Here is a 20924-nt window from a genome sequence, read left to right as displayed (position 1 = left end):
TTGGGGGTGGGACGCTCTATGATTTGAGGGAAAACTCTATGGTTTTCCCTCGAATCCTAGTGGTTCCGCCACCAACATGCCAATGTGATGATGTCACTTCCGGGTGGCATCATTGCGGCAGCGCGTGCGCTTTGCGCGTATGCACGGACTCCCAGGACGGCAAGGGACTCCCCCGCGGTAAGTTAATTTGGACTTGGCAACCCTAGTTAGCTCACAGTATTTTAGCCTGCGGCTCACGCATTCTTGTCTCAGCTCAGGAAGGAGGGCTCCAGAGCAAACTAATTTATGCAGCAGCCAAATCGCTCCCTCACAACTTTAATGCCAGCAGCTCACAAAGTAGAATTTTTGCTCACTGTGAAAGAGTTTAAAAAGAAGAACAGAAACAGTTTTCTGGTGTTACAGAAGTGAACTGCTTCAGCAGTCCCTGTCTTCCAAACTCCCTAAAGGAACAGCCTGGCTGAGGCACTTCTACAACTAGTTACAGCTTCAGACTGGAATTTAAGTCCCCTCTCATGTGTGAGATCACAGACTTTAAGCCTTCAGTCTCCATGAATGATATCCTGCTGGCTTTGGGGCATCTCAGCCTGAGACTGAACTCCCTGCCTTGGAAAAGAAGACCAAACCCCTCTGAAACTCCAACACAGACCCTCATGAGACGTGGGGACTTTTATCAGAGGAAACCTCATTTTGATAAGGAAATGGAGGGAGAAGGGAGTGGGACTGATTATGTCCTGGTGGATTTCTAGCTTTCTCTTTCAGCGATAGGGGCAACCTGGCTTTTCTTCAGGAATCTGCTGCCTTTTGTTCAGTTCAAGGAAAGGGGGGGGGGAGGCACGTTGTCAGCCAGGCCTTTCCTCTCCATGAGGGTCTCCTGTACCATGAGAAGGGCAGAACTATCAGGGGGCTTTCAGGAGGACAGAGGTGAGGACAAGATGAGAGGATGTGATGTGTAGTGGTTAGTGTGCTGGATCACGACCAGGGAGACTTGGGTTCAATTCCCTAGACTAATACCTGTGGAGTAGGTGGGAATCTGGGTTCAGATCTTCCCGCTCTGACAGGAAGCTCACTGTATCATCTTGGACCAGTTGCTCCCTCGCTGCTTAATTGGTGTTCTAGTTTAGAAGAAGAAGAAAAAACTGATTGGAGAAGGGGCTGATGTGATAGAAATATACAAAATTATGGTGTGAACTCTTGAGAGTCCCTTGGACTGCAAGGAGATCAAATCAGTCAATCCTAAAAGAAATCCACCCTGACTGTTCCCTGGAAGGCCAGATAATGAAACTGAAACTCAAATACTTTGGCCACCCAATGAGAAGGGAGCACTCACTGGAGAAGCCCCTGATGCTGGGAAAGATTGAAGGTCAAAGAAGATGGGGACGGCAAATGATGAGATGGTTAGACAGTGTCAAAGATGCAACGAGCATGAAATTGAGCCAACTTCAGAGGACGGCAGAAGACAGGAGGGCCTGGCGGGATCTGGTCCATGGGGTCGCGAAGAGTCAGACTCGACTGTGCGACTGAACAACAACAACAGAATGGTATGAAAGAAGTGGACAGAGAGAATTTATCCTCTTTCTTCCACATTCCAAGGATTTAGGGCCACCCAATTGGTGCTTAATTGGTGTTCGAGTTTAGAAGAAGAAGAAAAAACTGATTGGAGAAGGGGCTGGCATGATAGAAATATACAAAATCATGGTGTGAAAGAAGTGGACAGAGAGAAATTTTCCTCTTTCTTCCACATTCCAAGGATTTAGGGCCACCCAATTGGTGCTTAATTGGTGTTCGAGTTTAGAAGAAGAAGAAAAAACTGATTGGAGAAGGGGCTGGCATGATAGAAATATACAAAATCATGGTGTGAAAGAAGTGGACAGAGAGAAATTTTCCTCTTTCTTCCACATTCCAGGAATTTAGGGCCACCCAATGAAATTGATGGGCATTAAGTCCAAGATAAGACTGAAGGAAAGACAACTTCACACACTGAGTGGTGGACAAGGGAAACTCACTGCTACAAGATGTGGCTGTGGCCACTGGCTTAGGATAAAGAGGGTGGTGGACGTATTTACAGAGGTTAAGTGTACTGTTCATGTTGATTGGGGCCTCCAGGTTCAGTAGCAGATTGTTAGATTGTGGGGAAGGGTCAGCAGGGAAGGGCTTTGGTCTGTCTGTAGGCTTCCCTGCAGCATCTGTTGGAAACAGGACGCTGGACTAGATGGACAACTGGCCTGATCCAGCTGGGCTAGTGTGACAGTACATGTTGTGAGACAAAAATGGAGGCGGGTGAAATAAAAATGTGGTTGCTATGGTTGATTTTCATGGCCCCACCCTGTGAACAATAACATAGTAATATGTGACTTGTGTGTTTTCTGTGATTCCTAGAGTTGCCAACACTGGTTTGGGAAATTCCTGGAGATTTGGAGGTGGAGCCTGGGGAGGGTGGGTTTTGGGATGGGAGGGCCCACAACAGGGTATAATACCATACAGTCCACTCTCCAAAGCAGTCATTTTCTCCAGGGGAACTGATCTCTGTCATCCGGACAGCAGTTGTAATTCCAGGATTTCTCCAGGCCCCGGCTGAAGCTTGGCAACCCCAGACTCCCACACATACTGTTTCCACTCCAGATTGGACCCATGGTGGTATGAGATGGAAGTTCAGCCTTTCCACCCCCTTTGCCGTTACCCCAAACTAAAGCGGGGAGCAATTTGGCAGAAAACGACTTGGTGTTACCTTAAATCTCAGGGTGGGTCCATTTTCCCCATCCTTTGGATTTTGTCTTGTGCAAATAGAACTCTGAATAAAGAGATGACAAAGAGTCTTTAGGAAGTCTTCATTTCTGACACTAACCTGCCTGTTCCCGGCCTACACAGAAATTCCATCCATTGGCGCCCGTGTGTCCAGTCGAAATGAAACTTCTTTCCGACTAGAGTGGAGCCGCCCGGAGACATCTGTGGATGGATATGAGATCCACGTGGCACCTGTGGTAATGGTCAATTGTTTGATACAACGTGCTTCTGGTGGTGGTGGTGGGGTGTGTGCGTGTGTGTGCACATGCGAATGGAGATGCTTTGGATCTCTTTGCTTCTATTTCATCCAGTTGTCTAGGATAATGTCTGTGTAGGCCAAAGAGGGCCAGGGAACATATTGCTATATGACACCAAGACAGCAGGTATTGGAGAGCAGTTGCTTAAATCTGTGAGAGGCCAGAATTCTGGGATTCAGTGCTCAGTTTTGTCAAGGTTGACATCAGGTGGCGGAGCAAGCAACATACTCTCCAGTGGCAAACTGCATCACCCCCTAATTCTCCTCTACTCCATCTCCCCTCCCTCCCATCTATCACTAGAGGGTCTCTGACAGACAGAGTTGCCAGTCCCCAGATCCCAGCAGGGGTTCTCCCACTTTTTGGGGCTTCTGCCCACCACCGGTCAACTGGCCAGGGGGGAAACCCTGCCCCTGAACAGCCACATCTGGGCGTGATCTCCCTGACACAAGAACGTCACCTGGAAGTGATGTCATCACATCCGGGACATCATGTGCGACGCTCTGGTTTGAGGACAAAACTCTATGGTAAATTTGACCTAAAACCAGGGGTCATTTCCTGCAGGAGCGCACAGGAGCGGAACTCCGGCAGTAAAGAGCCCAGGGGGCGGGCACACGCAACAAGCCCCACCCCCTGCTCCCAGCAGCCCTCAGTCAGAGCAAGAAGCAGCCAGGTAAGTTGCCGAGCTTCCCCTGGCCCCCAGTCCAAAATAGTCCAGTGGCACCTTTAAGACCAAGTTTTATTCAGGTACAAGCTCTCCCTCCTCTGCGAGGACAGATCTGCACGTCCCCCCCCCAATAGCTAGCAATCCAAAACAGTCCAGTGGAGCCTGAGTGGTGGGTGTTGCCTTCTGACACACTTCCACTGATGTCAGGGGGTGTGGCATATGCAAATAAGTTATGCTAATGAGCTATGCTAATGAGCTCCTGCACCTCTTTTTCTACGAAATGACCCCTGCCTAAAACCATAGAGTTTTGCCCTTAAACCAGAGCGTCATTGGTTTAAGGAATCACCTGGAAGTGATGTCATAGTGTCAGCGATGTCTCGGAACACCCCCCCCCCAATCCCCCCACTGGCATGGCAATGGGACCTGGCAACCCTACTGTCAGGGCTGAAGGAAGCCAGAGAGAATTGTTGCTCTGCCCCCCTCTGTCCAAGGGGTTGGGAAACTCCTGGAGGTTAGGGGGTGGAGCCTGGGGAGGGCAGGGTTTGAGGAGGGACCTCAGTGGGGCATAATGTCACAAAGTCCATCCTCCAAAGTGGCCACTTTCTCTAGAGGAACTGATCTCTGTCATCTGGAGACCAGTTATAATTCCAGGAGATCTCCAGGCCCCACCTAGTAGATGGCAACCCGGTTTCCAACTCCTCATGGGCGTGACTGTGGCCAGTTCTGGGCCCTTTGACAGGAAAAGTTCCCAGTCAGGCAGACCCCTTATGCCAGCCTTGACCTTGTCCTTCTCATTTCATCGCGTAGAGTCAGAAAAAAGTACAAGAAAGTAGGCACTACAGTGGTTAGGGTCATGTAGGAGCAACTTTAGACAAAAGCTAAAGATCTATGATTTTTAATTTACTGGGTGGGGAAGATAGCTAAAGTGTAGAGGTGATCTGAGACTGTGGAATGGTGAGGTATTCCTGAGAGAAAACACGCTGTCCCTCAAAACAGCAGAACTCAGGATCATCCAGTGAAACATATAATTTCAGGAGAAACAGAAATAAACCCTCGATATTATACTCACACATGTCAGTCAGAGTTGTAAGGGAACTTTTAGGTCATTGAGTCCTACCCCTCCTCAATCCAATGATAGAGCATTCCTGACAGACAGCAGTCTGGACTCTGGATGAAGACCTCTGGGGAGGGTGGGCCCAATACCCATAACTGGCACCCGTGTTCCCTCTAAGCTGAGTTAGTGTGAGCTAGCTCACAATTTTTTAGCCTCCAGCTCACAGATTTTTGTCTTAGCTCAAGAAGGATGGCTCCAGAGCAAACTGATTTATGCAGTAGCCAAATCACTGGCTCACAACTTTCAAGCCAGTAACTCACAAAGCAGAATTTTTGCTCACAAGACTCCACAGCTTAGAGGGAACACTGAATGTTGGCACCATTGTGAAACTGCGCTCTCCACTGGGAAGTCTCCCCTAATGTTCCACCAACGTCTACTTAAGCCAATTTGATCTAGTCTTACATTCCGGAGCACAAGAGGACAAGTCTTTGGCCCTCTTTCATGTTCCCCAGGTATCCCAAGAAAACGATCATCAATTCCCTCCATCTTCTCCAGGTTAAAAATACCCGCTTGCCTCATTTCTGAGACTCCCCTAACCAGCTTCATTACTGACCGTACTTATTGCTCTGAAGTCTTGGACTCTCGTCCCAAGGTTCAGATCTTCTGGAGAGAAGTTAACGCCCAAATATTTCTAATTACAGGTTGCGCGAAGTCTTGGACTCTCCATGTTCAGAAGCAGTATGTTTTTCATTAATAGACCTTATTGTGTGAGGGGTGGGTGTTTCCCATCCGTCCTGTGAATTCACACTGTCCTTCTCCCTCTTCTCTACCCACAGCAGAATCACCAGGCAGGGGAATCTGTACGCTTGTCCAGCACTGAGACCGCCTTTGAACGCAAGGGATTGGAACCGGGAAAGGAGTATACTGTCACCATCCGGGCCGAGAAAGGGCAGCGCTACGGGCCCCCTGTCAGCCAGACCGTGCGTACACGTACGTAGCCAGGATGCTGTATGTGTCTGTGTTTGCGGTTTCCGCTCTTGTCTTTCCTGTTTTCTCTTGCATCAACCAAAGGGCCGCTTGCAGGTACGTCCATACACTATGATCCTGAGGGGTGGAAGTGTAGCTTGATTCGCCACCTAACTTCTTTATGGGCGGATGGTCAGACTCCAGAGCTAAGTCAACATGGCCTGTGGAGTGGGGGAGATACTGGCGGGAGATGCATGTTCTAAAAAGCAAGAGGAATTCCTGGAATTTCTGTTTTATCAAGATTTTCACTCGAACTGAAATTGTGACATATAACATACCCACTAATATCTTCTGGCTGAGCTCTCAGGGGCCTATTGTGATGGTCAATCGTATCTCCATTTGGGGGGGGGAAGAAGACGAAGAATTGTATGGTTCAAATGTTCTTTTTCTTGGACAGTATAATATTTATCACTGGTCCCCTGTACTTGTCAGTTTCAGCAGATGCATCACTTACCGTAATTCAGACACAACATACATTGACTAATAAACACAGGTACATAATTATTTTGTTATTTGTTTAGGAAATCTTTTGGCTGCCTCTCCAGAATGCTGCTTGAGGCGGTGCACAAAGTTAAAAACAATACAATAAGTTTTTACCTGCTCCCCATTTCCCTGATCAGGGGGAGGTTCTATTGGATAAAAGAGTCCTGAAGACGGTATATTCCAGGCCACGAGCCTAACAAAGGAATAGCAAGCCAGCACCCATCCCAATGGCTTTCTGCTACCTAGCAGACTTTACTCAGCTACTAAAAGCAAACATTTGTTTAAGATGGCTGCCCCTTTGAATTTATAATTGTTTATTATTTTTTTATTTTCTCAAAAGAAAGTTGAGATACAGAAGGAAAAGGGCTAGGGGAAATAGGGATTCATCAAAAGCTTTCAAATACGAAAAGTTACATACAAAAAGGAGGGTCAGCTATATTAATAAAACTATATTTTTCAAATACGGGAGCAGATAGTAGAACATCATTATTACAATATTCAAGAATATTTTCCCTCTGAAAGAATGAACAAGATGTTTCAAGGTGTTCAACGAAGACCTAAGAAAAATAAAAAGGTCATATCTTTAGCCTTAAGATAAATTTTTACACTAATTTTGAGCCTTCATTATAAACCTACATGTTATCTTAACAATTTACTGTATTGTAAGTCTCATTGAATTTATGATTATTTATTGTGAAACAAAGTTTGAATTTGAAACCGCCCACTCTTTTGTCCCCAGTCATTTATTACTTCATTGCATGTACTGTTCTGCACCAACATGATCAGGGTTCTAGTCCTCACTTTTATAGTCCCTCAGGCCCTTCGTTCTGAGCAAACCCCATCTTCTGTCACCTGTGGCTGTCTCTTCCCTCCCCCATTTCCATGCTCCCTTCTATAGATGTCTCTCCCTTTCTCCCAGGGGTTGCACCTCCTCGAGGCCTGCGCCCATCGGGGTCCACTGAAGACACCCTGACCTTGCACTGGGATCCGCCCACCGCACGCCCTGATGGCTACATCTTAAGCTACATGCCTGTGGCGGCTGCCCGGCCCTCCCAGCCTCCCAGACGCCTGGAGCTGCCAGCAGAACCTGAGAGCATTACCTTGGAAAACCTGGAGAGCCGCACCCGATATCGCATCACTCTGATTGCCCGCCAAGCCGGCGAGAGCAGCCGACCCACCAGCGTCACCGCCAGCACTACCGGTAGGGCATGGGGGGGGTTAAATTTGGAAACTGATGTTATCACCTCTCTCAATACTGGGAATGACAAGGGAGTGGATATGAAATGATAAATAAGCTTTGTGCTTCTATAGGGAACTGCAGAGGGACACTGCAATAAAGTTGTTGCTGAAAATACGAGGTGACACAATGAAATTTCTCGATGCCGTGACAACTTGGGATTTGCCGAGCCCTGGTGTGGGATTTGTTTTTAGGGAGAAGGGAAAGTTAAGGTAACAGGATGAGGATGGTGCACAGGTGGAACGTGAAATGGCATATGCCTCCCCTATAAAATTAAGTGAGTCTCAAGCCAACCTTCCCAGAGCAGCGTTGTTATTTAAGATTATAAGGAATTAAGGGAATTTGTGGCATCCTTGTAAAACTACAGCTCCCAGAATCCTTTTGGGAGGAACACCATGGCAATTTTGTTTCAAACCGTACATTATTTATTGCTTTGGTCACTAGACAAGAAGGGGCTTTGACAGGAAGTTGAAACCACTTGCTAGTGATATAAGTGGGAATGAATTGAGCATGGAAAGACTTCTGGAAGAAGAACGTGTGAGTGCACACACACCCTTATGTCTTGGAGTCCTTCTAAATATGTTCCCCCCCCTCCTTTCCTCCCACAGATGATCTCATTCTTTTCTTTTTCCAGCAACACTGGTTTACTGTCTTAAGATGGCCGACTTTCCCCTTTTCGTTTGTCCCTTCTCTTACTGTGCTACGGGTGTCTGAAGACCAGCTACAGAAGGTGGATGGAGGGCCCATGAGGACAATTATACGAAGGGGTGGGGTGGGAAACACAGATTAACTCAGTTTCTTTTATTGCAGGCACTAAAGAACGGGACATGGACGGTCGTCCCTTCTGTGGGGTGTCAACTCCAGTACTAATGGGTTTGGGGAGGTTGGGGAAGCTGGGAAGTCGTATCACGCAGGACTTCAGTCCTCCCGAAGTTGTCACCTCCCTGGCACGCCATCTCCATCACCATCATCGCTTCCTTTCCGTTCAGTTCTTTGCCGTAACCACCTCCATTTTTAATCCCACCAGTGCCGGTACCGAGCAGAGTAATCCACCTATATGCAACTCCATCCCCATCTTCCCAGCTGAAGCCCAGCATTGTCTCCTCTGGTTCTGAGGTTGGGAAGCCAGACCACAAGCCCCACCCGAGCCATCCCGTGTCCAGCACTACCTCATTATCCAATGAATTCTCCCTGAAAATGATGGTGCAAAACATCTCAGCCACACTCTCCTCATTCAATGGGACTCTCCTCGAACGCCTGGAGAGCTACGTCCGTACCACTAAGTACCCCCTCCGAAGCAATCAGACCGTAGAGAGCGTGGCCAGAGCCATCTACACCTACATAATCCGTCGAAAGCCAGTGGGGTTCCAAGAGATGATCTATGAGCGCCTCGGTGAAGGGACTGACACTCCCACTCTGACAAATGGCCTCCAGGGTCAAAGTGTCTTTTCAAATGGATATACCCGCACAGAGCACACCAAGCCAGCTGTGGTCGTCAGCTCCCCAGACAGCCTGGAAGTGTCCTTGGATGGTGTGACGAAGCTCTCAGACGAAGTGGTTATCCACTACCACAAGACAGGGAGTCAAGAATGTGGGGAGTTAGTGGTGCCGGGGGGCACGCCGACAGCCATCGTCACGGGATTGACTCCGGGCACAACCTACTATGTGGAGATTCACGGGGTGGTGAAAGGACATTCCTCCAAGTCCTACTCCTTTGTAACCAGCACAGGTACCAGGGTTGGTAGGACGGCCAGTCTCCCAGGGTGTCTAGCTCTCTCCTTTTTGCCTGCAACTATCCCATCCCATGCCTTGTCATCTCCAAGCATCTACAAGTTTGTTTTGTGCCTACGCGTGGCTTGGGAGCTTAAACCATACGTGGCTTTTATGTTTGCCAGGAAGTTTTCAGACACCAGCTTGCTAACTACTTTCTCTCCCTTTTTTCCCCCTCACTGTAGCCAGGATGTTCGTTGTTCTCGTTACCTGTATCATCCATTACACGATTGGTATAGTGCCTTCCCGCTAATCGTTTCCCTTCTTTCCTCTAGCCAAACAATGCCGTCGCTCACCGTTCCAAAGTTTGTCTTTTTGCTACACGATGCTTCCCGCCGCCAATGTGTTCATGTTCAGTCTGTTTCTATGTTGTTGGAAATTCTGGACGGGTAGCCAAGTTAGCCTGTCACAGTGTGTGGGGGGACACAAAAAAATCCCTAGCCACGGTGTCTTGTGTTAGATTTATTGTGGCAGAAGCTTTTGTGGACTAGAGCCCACTTGTGTAAGATTCATGATGTGTTATTCTCAGTCAGCAGTGACGTCTACACATGGGTACAGACCAAAAACATTGTTGACAGTGGGGGCCAAAAGGCTGTGAAATGTGCTATTTCTGTGCAAAAAGCAATTATGGAAAAGTTAAGCAGTGCTCAGTGGACAGTTACGACAGCTGTTTGATCATGTTATTGCCAACACTGCTTTTGTAAATGGTCGTTTTTGTGACCTTGTATGTGAGCTTTTTGTAGAGAAGTCCCAGGGGTGGATCCTATCTAGCATCAGCAGAACTGTACTAGATGAAGGGGGAGTTTACCTCCTAAACCCTTCCACTGTGGCCTCTCTCGAAACTGTACTCCCAGGGCTCAGGGTCAGCTTCTAGGAAACGGAGTTTACAGAGCTTGAGATGCTGTGTACCCCAGACCCAAACTTTGAATTCTGTCCCAGAGAGATGTGTCTTGTACAGTCTCCTCTGTCCGTCACAGGTACCGTTCCTGCTCCAGTTGGGACTTTCCCAAAGGAACTGTAGCCTACTCATCCACCTGTTACCCTGGACAGACAGTCTGGGGAAGCAGCTATTTAGTCCATCTCATGTACATGGAGCCTCAGTGGAATCCTAAAAATTGTAGGTGGGCCATAGCCTGGGTCTATATGGGTGGGCAATCAGTGAAAATCATCTCCCTCTTCTGCAGGCAGAAGTTGCTTCTGTATTGGGAAAACAAGCTTAGAATACCTGTCACAGACTGGAAGTTTTGTTCGCCCTCATTTACAGTTTTTTCTCTCTGTACTCGTGTGTTTGCCAGCTGACGTCGCTTGCATCTGATCAAGTGGGGTGTCTCTAGGGCTGAACGGGAGTACCGAGAGTAGGGATTTTTTTCAAAAAAGATCCCTCCAAAATGAACTTTCAGAATTTCAAGATTTGAATTTGGAAATTTCGCCGGATTTCGAGCTTCTGCGAAACATCGCCCTGCTGCTAATAGTTGTGTGTGAACTGATCGGTTGCCCCCACACTTTTAGCCCTCGTCACGTTGTGTCCTTGGTGGAGAGTGTCCAGATGGCTCTGTGTTTAACTGCTTCATTTGTCCCCCCCAGGTCAAAAGGGGTCCTTCTGTCTGTTGCCTTCCGTGCTGCTTCTGAATGGTTTCGTTTTGTTCACTGTTTCTGTTTTCAGCCGTGTTGGCTTCTGCCACACGCCCATCAAGTCGGCTCACCCACCTCCTGCTGCATTCTTTTGTTCAGTCTTTTAAATACTTGCCTTGGATTTAGCTGAGACTAGGGTTGCCAGCTCCAGGTTGGGAAATACCTGGAGACTTTGGAGGTGGAGACTGAGGAGGGCAAGGCTTGGGGAGGGGGGACTTCAATGGAGTATAATGCCATGGAGTCCACCTTCTGAGGCAGCCATTTTCTCAAGGTGAACATCTCTGTCATCTGGAGATCAGTTGTAATCCCAGGGGATCTCCAGCCACCACCTGGAGGTTGGCAACCCTACCTGTGATGTATTGGAGGTCTTTCCTCAAGGAAACAATTTTTTTGTTTAGGGGCTGACCTACCAAAGTGTGATCTGTTGACCTTCAGAGAGGGTCAGCTTTGATATGGGCTTGGGTGTGGCATACCTCTCAGTTGTCCTTGATTTGAACTCCATTTCATGAGTCGCCTTGTACATCCTGGCTGCAGTTCTGATTTTTTTTAGGAATGTTTCAGTCTCCCCTATGTTTGGGGGAAAAGAGTGAGCTCTCTAACAACTAGTTCTAGCTCAGAATTTCTCGCAAAGAAAACTTGTGCTTCCGTTAAAACAGAGTGGAAACTTGGAAAGGTAGTTTTACTTTTCACAAATACTTTTGTCTGTCTGTGAAAAACATCCCCTTCTAGGTGATGTTTTAGGACAGGCTGGATAGGGCATGAATGTCTTTGCACATTCAGAGTGAGGACAATCAATCCAGGAAGTGTTGCCCTTGCTCTGAATTGGCTATATTTACCCTTGGTGACATCATTATCATGTAGACAAATCTGGCTGGCGGTGGGATGATGTCACTATTCCCTGGAAGGGGAAGACTGAGTTAAGGGAAAAGAAGTTACAATGAAGCTGCCACCGATGAAGGCACACACAGGCAGCATATAAGACAAGCTAGGAGAAGTTTCTTTTTCAGGAGGTGGGATTTGTGCTCTCTGTAAAACATTAGATTTACGCTGAAAATGTTTGTGCACAACTATTAAATGCAGCCTTTAAATTGTATTTTAATTAGTTTTCCACCTCGACATTCTCAATCATGGATGCAACTGGATTTGAGTTAAGAAAATATAACAGGGTAAACATGGATTTTAGAAAGCACAAATTGTAAAACTATTGACTTTTGAAATGCAACATTACTTGCTTTGTTCCTGTTTTAGAAGACCTTGATTAGAGAATGGTTTTTATGATATGCCTTGCAGAGTTTAAATTACCAGTCCATCCAAGGTGATCTATGAGCACAGAAGCCGAGAAAATATAATATGATAATTCTCAGCATATTTTCGTAGAAAGTGTTGTGCACAAACCAGATTAATTAAATAAGTAAGCAAATAAAGAAACAGCTCATTGATCAGTCCTGAAAACAAGCAGAGGCTGGAGGGGGGGATCTGATATTCAGAAGTAAACAGAAAATTTTGAAAATGGAAGATGTCAGATTTTTTTTTCAGACCTGGAATTTCTGTTAAATTTCATTGCATTTTAGTGCAGAGCCTGAAGCACTAGTGAAAGGAACTCTCAGTACAAAATTTGGCAGCCAACATTGCTATCTGAATAATTCAGATAGGCTTCAAGGGCAGCTCTGTGTAGGCCTCAAAACAGCAGTCAAGAGACCTTTTGCTTTTTAATTGTAAAGTCCACAGAACTGAGAGGAATGCTGGCTGGTTTACGGCTGGGAGGGAGAAGGGGAAAGCTTCCAGAAAGAGCATTCTTGAACCCTCATTCCACACCTGTCTTCCTTCAGCTCCAGGTCCATCTGCAACCAAGGTCCAAAGCACCCTGGGTCCTATCACAACTCCTGAGGAGGTGCCAGTAGGCATCCTAAACGTGACTGACGTCTCTCCAAACAGTCTCCGAGTGATTTGGTCCGCCCCACCCAGTACCTTCCACACGTTTTCCCTCCAGTATAGGGACCCTAAATCCAGTGCAACCCCAGGAGAAATCAGAGTACCTGGGAGTGAAAGGAGTGTCAACGTGATGGGTTTGAACCCCAACACTGAATATGACCTGGAGTTACGTGGGGAGACACCTGATGGGGTCCGCAGTGCTCCAATAACAACAAAGGCATCTACAGGTACCTCAGTGTGCTCTGTGACGTTGGGGTTCTATAATCAGATCCATCCTGAGACATGTAATTTATATGCAAAAAGCAACTGAAGCTAGACCTCAGGACAGACTGGGGGGCTCTAGCAATGGGGAAGGAGGTACTGAACTCTCCCCTCCCCGGTACTATTTCCTTCATCAAAATCACCCGACCATGACCGGCTTAAGCCCCAATCTGAGAAAAAGACAGGCCCAATGTGGCTACCTATCTTTCCCCTTTTCAAGGTATAAAGTAATTGAGTGGGGCGTTTCTGTTCAGGGAAATGTCCCATGTGGGAAAGTTGAAGATCCTCTTCCCTTGCTTTTTGCAATTGTGTTACGTGGTGGGATCTGGTCCCCAATGGCATATTTGCTAGACCCTGAACTTATCAAGCTATAGTTGTTAACTCTTCCTTCTCAGTCAGCACGATGATTTCAGAATGCGCGTGACCAATATGTCAGAATATGTATTTCTCATAACCTAGGAATAGGGCTGCCAAGTGGGGGCGGGTGGCGGGTAAACCCCCACTTTGGAGGCCCGATTTCCGACACCGCGGAATCGGGCCCCGGGGGAAAACCCACCTCTGCGTGCGTGTCACCAAGAAGTGACGTAGGCACACCGGGCACGCTGGGGGCGGAGCCACGGCCATTCTGGGGGCGGAGCCACGGGTAAATGGCACCATAGTTTTCCTTTTTATGGCCGTGGCCCCACCCCCAGCGTGCCTGGCGTCCTCCCGTCACTTCCGGGTGACATGCGTGCGGCGCATGCACCAGACGCCAGCCGGGAGCCCCCCGCTCCCGGCAAAGACGCACTTGGCAACCCTACCTAGGAAGTTTTCTAACTGACATTGTAGGGGGGGGCATGGCATGGGGGAAAGGACATTAGAGAGGCAGTTTGGTATAGTGGTTAAGTGCGCGGACTCTAATCTGGGAGAACCGGGTTTGATTCCCCACTCCTCCACTTGCACCTGCTGATGTGACCTTGGGTCAGTCACAAGCTCTGGCACAGCTGTCCTTGAAAAAGAGCAGTTTGTGTCAGAGTTCTCTCAGCCCCACCCACCTCACAGGGTGTCTGTTGTGGGGAGGGGGAGGGAAAGGAGTTTGTAAGCCGCTCTGAGACACCTTTGGGTAGTGAAGGGCGGGGTATAAACCCAATCTCTTCTCTTCTTCTTCTTCATTGTCGACACATTGATGTCACTTCTGTCTAAAATTTGAAAGTAAAAGCATAGAGATTGACTATAATCCTAGAACGTCAGTGGTGTCACTTCTAGGTTTTAGCTGGAAGTGACGTCAATGACACCACTCCCCATTTTCTCCCATTTTGAACACTGACAGGGATGGGGGTGCTTTGGCTGGGGTTTGCCTGCCAAAAGTGGGTAAATGGCACCCTAGTTTCTAGGGTTTGATATGATAGTCTCCAATTGTCAGATGTAGTAGACAGCCACCTATAAATGGCTGCCTCTTTCTTAATTGGGACTTTCTAGGCAGAGGGGCATCTGCTGGTCTGTCCACTGTTGGAGACAGAGGATAATTTAACTTATCACACCTTATCTACAAAAGCACACCTCTGGCATGCAGCTTCTGACTAGCTGATACCTCTGCTCTCTAGAAGAAGGAATTGGCCCCAGACAGTCCCAGCCACTGTGACATCACTTCCAGCTTCAAGGGTGGCCCGCCAAAACAGTAAGAGTGCAGGGGATTTGGCAAAATGCTGGTGGGGGGGGAGAGTCAAATGTGAACAGTCCCTTCAGGTCTGGAAGTGACGCCATTTTAAGCCAGCAATGTCAAGGTGCTGACAGTATATGCTATCACTTTCGTAACTGGGAAGTTTTTGCTCCCTTAAGACACATGCCCAAAACGGTAACCCAGGATATACCGCCATCCAGATTGTCCACCCCAGTGGAAAACGAAAAAAACCCCTCAGGCACGATTCCTACATTTTCTTCATCCGTTTACTTCTCTCCTTAGCAGCCATCATTCTCTCTTGTTTGTTTTAGCCCCTGCAGCAGTGCCGGACAGTGAAAAGCCCACCCTAGGCACACTCTCTGTTTCAGAAGTCACAGGCAACTTTGCGCGCCTCTTGTGGGACAGTCCCACGGGGACCTTCGACTCCTTTTTGATCCAGTATAAGGACGCTGAGGGCAAACCGAAGGCGCTGCCTGTGGACGCGAGCTCCCGGGAAGCCACAGTCACTGATTTGGTACCCTCCCGAAAATACAAGTTTAATCTCTATGGGCTCATAGGCCGCAAGCGACTTGGTCCTGTCTCCACAGAGGCATTCACAGGTGAGCCATGGACTCCAGAGTGCTGGTGAATTTCTCCGTCTGAGGACCAAACTAGACATGTCACTGTGGACCCATGACTGGACCCCTCTTCCAGGATGTCATTGGAAGCTGTGACGGAGGGGATTTGGATAAAAAACCCTTTCTTGAACTGCAGCTGTCCTTCTGTGCACAAACCAGTTCTAAACAAAAGTCACAAGGACAACAAGGAAAACTCTAGGCCAGGGGTCCCCAACATGGTGCCCGTGGGCTCTATGGCGCCCACCAATGGCTTTCCTGGCACCTGCCAAGTATTTTTAGAAGGTGGGCAGAGTCAGATGGGGCTTGTCCCCAGCAGGGCTTCTGATTGGCTGTGCAGATTAAAAGGCATCCCGCTGAAAAAGGGCTTCTGCCTTAAAATTATGCACAACCTCATTTTCTAACATTTTGTGGTTGGCTCCAGCCTCCTGCGACAGCCATTTTGTTGTTGTGCCTACCGCCCTGTGACAGGGTTCCAAATGTGCCCACAGGCTCAAAATGGTTGGGGACCTCTGAACTAGACTTACTTGATTTGGTAGCAGTTTCATCTGCCTTCTCCTAATAATTCCATGAACCAACAGTTCTGGGGAATGGGGAAAACTCTTGCCCGCTCCTGCTGTTTCCCCGTCAAAACTCCCCCATGTAGGGGAGAAAAGAGAGGCCAAGAGAGTGTGTCTGTCATTTTCCCCTCCAAAGGCAAGTGAGGAGGCATGAGGAGGGAACCGCTAAAGCCCTTCTTTTCCCCATCGCCTCAGTCCTGATCCAAACTGAGGCCCTCCTCATGTAGGTAATTTTAAAGGCTGAAATACACATTGGGAAACCCCATCGTGGATCCCCATTCTTGCTTCAACATTGGTCCATAGCACTGAAATGAATCTGGGGCAAGGGGAGTCCCATGCATGCCGTGTTTGACCTTTACAGTTTAAGAGCACTTAATGAATCATGGTCAAACTGTGCTTTCCTCCTTCTAAAACAGTAGTTAAGGGGGCCGTTATGAAATTTAAGGGGGCCAGACTCCACAGGCCCCTCCTATGATTTATTGGAAGGTTGTTGGGGTTTTTTGGTCCTTCCCTGTTTTTCTTTTTTCTTTTTGTTTGGTCCTCCCTATTTTTCTGAGTCAGTCCCTTTGTGCCATTTTAAGCCATCTGTGAATGATGCACCATGAAAGTAGCTGTCACCACCAGAACTGTTCAGACAGGTAGTGGAAGCACAATGAGGGGACACGGGTGGAGAAGACGTGCAACCTCACAAAACTTTTTATAGTCCCCCTACTCCATCCCAGTTATGAGACCAAAAAGGTTATTTATTTATTGAAAATATTTATTCTCCACCTTTCGTCCTTACTGAGCTCAAGGCAGCTTACACTCTTAATAAAATACAAAAAATAGATTACATAAGAATCATAAAACCAAAATTTAAAATCACAATTTAGGACTGCTTTAATCAGATACGGTCCTAAATAAAGCTGTCTTCAGCTGCTTCCTAAAGATCGGAAGTGAGGGGGCCTGGTACATCTCACTGTGGAGGTTATTCCATGCAGATTAAAAGGCATCCCGCTGAAAAAGGGCTTCTGCCTTAAAATTATGCACAACCTCATTTTCTAACATTTTTTGGTTGGCTCCAGCCTCCTGCAATAGCCATTTTGTTTTTGTGCCCACCGCCCTGTGACAGGATTCCAAATGTGCCCACAGGCTCAAAATGGTTGGGGACCTCTGAACTAGACTTACTTGATTTGGTAGCAGTTTCATCTGCCTTCTCCTAATAATTCCATGAACCAACAGTTCTGGGGAATGGGGAAAACTCTTGCCCGCTCCTGCTGTTTCCCCGTCAAAACTCCCCCATGTAGGGGAGAAAAGAGAGGCCAAGAGAGTGTGTCTGTCATTTTCCCCTCCAAAGGCAAGTGAGGAGGCATGAGGAGGGAACCGCTAAAGCCCTTCTTTTCCCCATCGCCTCAGTCCTGATCCAAACTGAGGCCCTCCTCATGTAGGTAATTTTAAAGGCTGAAATACACATTGGGAAACCCCATCGTGGATCCCCATTCTTGCTTCAACATTGGTCCATAGCACTGAAATGAATCTGGGGCAAGGGGAGTCCCATGCATGCCGTGTTTGACCTTTACAGTTTTAAGAACACTTAATGAATCTTGGTCAGACTGTGCTCTCTTCCTTCTAAAACAGTAGTTAAGGGGGCCATTATGAAATTTAAGGGGGCCAGACCCCACAGGCCCCTCCCATGATTCATTGGAAGGGTTTTTTGGGGGGGTCCTCCCTGTTTTTCCTTTTTCTTTTTGTTTGGTCCTCCCTGTTTTTCTGAATCAGTCCCTTTGTGCCATTTTAAGCCATCTGTGAATGATGCACCATGAAAGTAGCTGTCACCACCAGAACTGTTCAGACAGGTAGTGGAAGCACAATGAGGGGACACGGGTGGAGAAGACGTGCAACCTCACAAAACTTTTTATAGTCCCCCTACTCCATCCCAGTTATGAGACCAAAAAGGTTATTTATTTATTGAAAATATTTATTCTCCACCTTTCGTCCTTACTGAGCTCAAGGCAGCTTACACTCTTAATAAAATACAAAAAATAGATTACATAAGAATCATAAAACCAAAATTTAAAATCACAATTTAGGACTGCTTTAATCAGATACGGTCCTAAATAAAGCTGTCTTCAGCTGCTTCCTAAAGATCGGAAGTGAGGGGGCCTGGTACATCTCACTGTGGAGGTTATTCCATAATCACGGGGCTGCCACTGAAAATGCCGTCTTGTGTACCCACGAAATGGGCTTCTCTGATTGATGGGTCAGTCAGGAGGGCCTCTCCCTGTGATCTTAATTCTTGGGCAGGAATAGGTGGGAGAATGCGGTCATTCGGATACCACACTCCCAATCCATGTAGAGCTTTACGTTCAGAAAATAACTTTCAGCTAAGTTCTAGTTCCAGCATCACCATCCCCCCCCCCTTCTGTCCTAGCCCCAGTGGCGTCAGAACCGAAGACGGAACTGATGGCACCACCCAGCCTGGGAGAACTTAACGCCTCAGAAATCACGAAGGATTCTGTTCGTTTGTCTTGGAGTGTCCCTTCAGGGAGCTTTGATTCCTTTGTGGTCCAGTTCAAGGACGCTGAGGGCAGAGCCCAAGCTTTGCCTGTAGAGGGGGCCTTCCACACAGTCACCGTCCCCGGCCTGGCTCCTTCCCGCAGATACAGGTTCAACCTCTACGGCATCACCAATCGCAAACGACTTGGCCCCGTCGCTAAAGATGTCACTACAGGTCAGCAGAAAAGCTAATGTGACTGTGTTTATCCACAGGAAGCTGTTTTCTCTCCCTCCTGTAATGTCTTTACTTATTCTAGGGATAGCACTTGGGATGCGGGGAAGGCACTCTTCACCTCCTGAATTTCTGCTTCCTTCCACGTGCAATGGGACAGGGGACTCTTGAGGAAACGGTTCCGGAATCTTCTGCATAATGATCCCCCCGCCCCTTTTTAGTCACTTGAGTATTAGCGATTTTGTGACAGGCAGGAAATCAACATGTGAAGCATTCTCAATGCAATTCAGTGCTGAGGAACATTTCCGCTGTCAAATGTCTGTCCAGCATGCTGCCGTTTAAAGGAAACAGATGGCCTTTTCAGGCTTTTCATTTCTGGTGCTTCTCTCTCACATATCAGGACAACATGCTACACACAAACCTCTCAGTATACATGATCGCCATTTTGCGTGAAAACAACAGTGCATGTATTTTGCCGCTTTGGGAAGCACAAACATGGGCCCTTGAAAATCTGAGTTTTGTCGAGTGTGTACCAGGCTGAAGAATACACAGGCTGTCCTTTTCATGCAAAATGGCTCTCATGTGTATCGAAAGAATCATACGTAGGCTGACTCTCCCAGGGCACAAACAGGCACACCAGAGCTATAATGCCAGAAAAGAGCTAGATTCTGCCAGGGGGAAAAATGTAATACTAATCTCCTCTGATTACTCTTACTGGCATCTGTAGCTGTATGTCTGTCCTTCCCTCCTCTTTCCTGGGTATTAGGAAATGTTTTTTACAGTAAAAGCAGTTCAACAGTGGAATTGGCTACCTAGGGAGGTGGTGAGCTCCCCCTCACTGGCAGTCTTCAAGCAGCAGCTGGATAAACAGTTGTCAGGGATGCTTTAGAGCTGGGGTGTCAAACTCATTTGTTATGAGGGCCAGATCTGACATAAATGAGGCTTTGCTGGCCGGGCGTGCTGTAAAATGTAATGCCAAGTAGTGCAGATATAAACTTTATAAATGATACAGACAAGCACAAGAAAAGAGTCGCAGGCCAGATTAAGCCATGGGTGGGCTGGTTCCGGCTTATGGGCTGTAAGTCTGACACCCCTGCTTTAGAGTCTGATCCTGCATTAAGCAGGGGGTTGGACTAGAAGGCCTGTATGGCCCTTTCAGCTCTATGATTCTCACCCCTTTCTGTTGTCTTCTGTATTAACCTGAGGCCAAAACACAGAAGACCTAAACTCTTACCTGAAGTATCACAAATAGCACTTCCAAGTATGGACAGAGTCCTTCCCCTTCACCAGTTAATAATCACAGGCAGCCTTTTCCCCTTTTGGGACTGGGGGCAGGGATACCAAGTCACAGCTTAAGGCACTGAAAAAGGATTGAACCCCAAGACCTGTCTTAGCAATTCACCAATTAATCTTGGCTGTCAGCCCCTCTATTTAGCTGAGCCAACTTGAGCTTAGAAATGGAAAGGTGGCTACACCTAGTTTAAAAATAATTAATATGTGCATTTAATAACCCCATGCCTTGGCTGATGCCATCTTCTCAGACATGATGGTGGCAGTTTTCTACAACAGAGGACTGCCCCAATTATGTAGAAATGAAAGGTGTTTTCAAGTTTTATTGCAGAAGGGGTACATGAATGGGCAGTGTGTGCGGCATGTCCCCCTCCCCTCAAAACTCCCAGTTTCTACCCCTGTTAGATTGCCGCTAACAAAGACCCGGAGAGTGATTTCAACCAAAGTGATCAGCTTTATTGAAGATATGAACAAGCGCTTGAATTCAGTCATAACCAGAACAGATTTCCTCCCCTCAAAACTCCCAGTTTCTACCCCTGTTAGATTGCCGCTAACAAAGACCCGGAGAGTGATTTCAACCAAAGTGATCAGCTTTATTGAAGATATGAACAAGCGCTTGAATTCAGTCATAACCAGAACAGATTAACATTGGGAGCTAGGCTCCTTTTAAACGTTCCCGGGCTAATGTAGCCACGCCTATTTACAATTAACAAACAATGAGGTTGTGTAGATAACAACCAATGAGAGTCTTTCCCTCTCAGGAATTGGTACAGTTCTAATTGGTCGCCGTTACGGAGCGACCAATAGTGAGTCCATTCTGAGCAGCCTTCGTCCGGCTCGAAGCTTAACATAGGGAGTGAATGTGGCGATTGAAGTAAGCTATTTTAATACATTACAACCCCTCTATTTTTTATTTCCTCGTACTCCCCCCCAGCCAAGCTCTGGTGCTCAAAATCACCTCAGCTGCAAGAGATGTGTTTCGGGGAAATGTTTATG

The 20924-nt window shown here is 47.4% G+C and overlaps 1 protein-coding gene across 1 annotated transcript in view; it reads left to right on the top strand.

Moving 5' to 3' along the window:
* Nucleotides 1-20924, top strand: part of TNXB (tenascin XB) — a 141602-nt gene that overhangs the window by 6412 nt on the left and 114266 nt on the right. The window contains exons 3-8 of the mRNA XM_015407589.1: nt 2866-2978; nt 5593-5746; nt 7185-7466; nt 8530-9231; nt 15069-15356; nt 18342-18641. Coding sequence (XP_015263075.1) covers nt 2866-2978; nt 5593-5746; nt 7185-7466; nt 8530-9231; nt 15069-15356; nt 18342-18641 — 1839 coding nt within the window. The remainder of the gene's footprint in view (nt 1-2865; nt 2979-5592; nt 5747-7184; nt 7467-8529; nt 9232-15068; nt 15357-18341; nt 18642-20924) is intronic.

Source organism: Gekko japonicus, unplaced genomic scaffold (genome assembly GCF_001447785.1).
Source record: "Gekko japonicus isolate JY-2015 unplaced genomic scaffold, Gekko_japonicus_V1.1 scaffold1238, whole genome shotgun sequence".
In the NCBI taxonomy this organism is placed as follows: Eukaryota; Metazoa; Chordata; class Lepidosauria; order Squamata; family Gekkonidae; genus Gekko; species Gekko japonicus.
The sequence above is the reverse complement of the archived record's forward strand: the minus strand, read 5'-3'. Positions and strand labels throughout refer to the sequence as shown.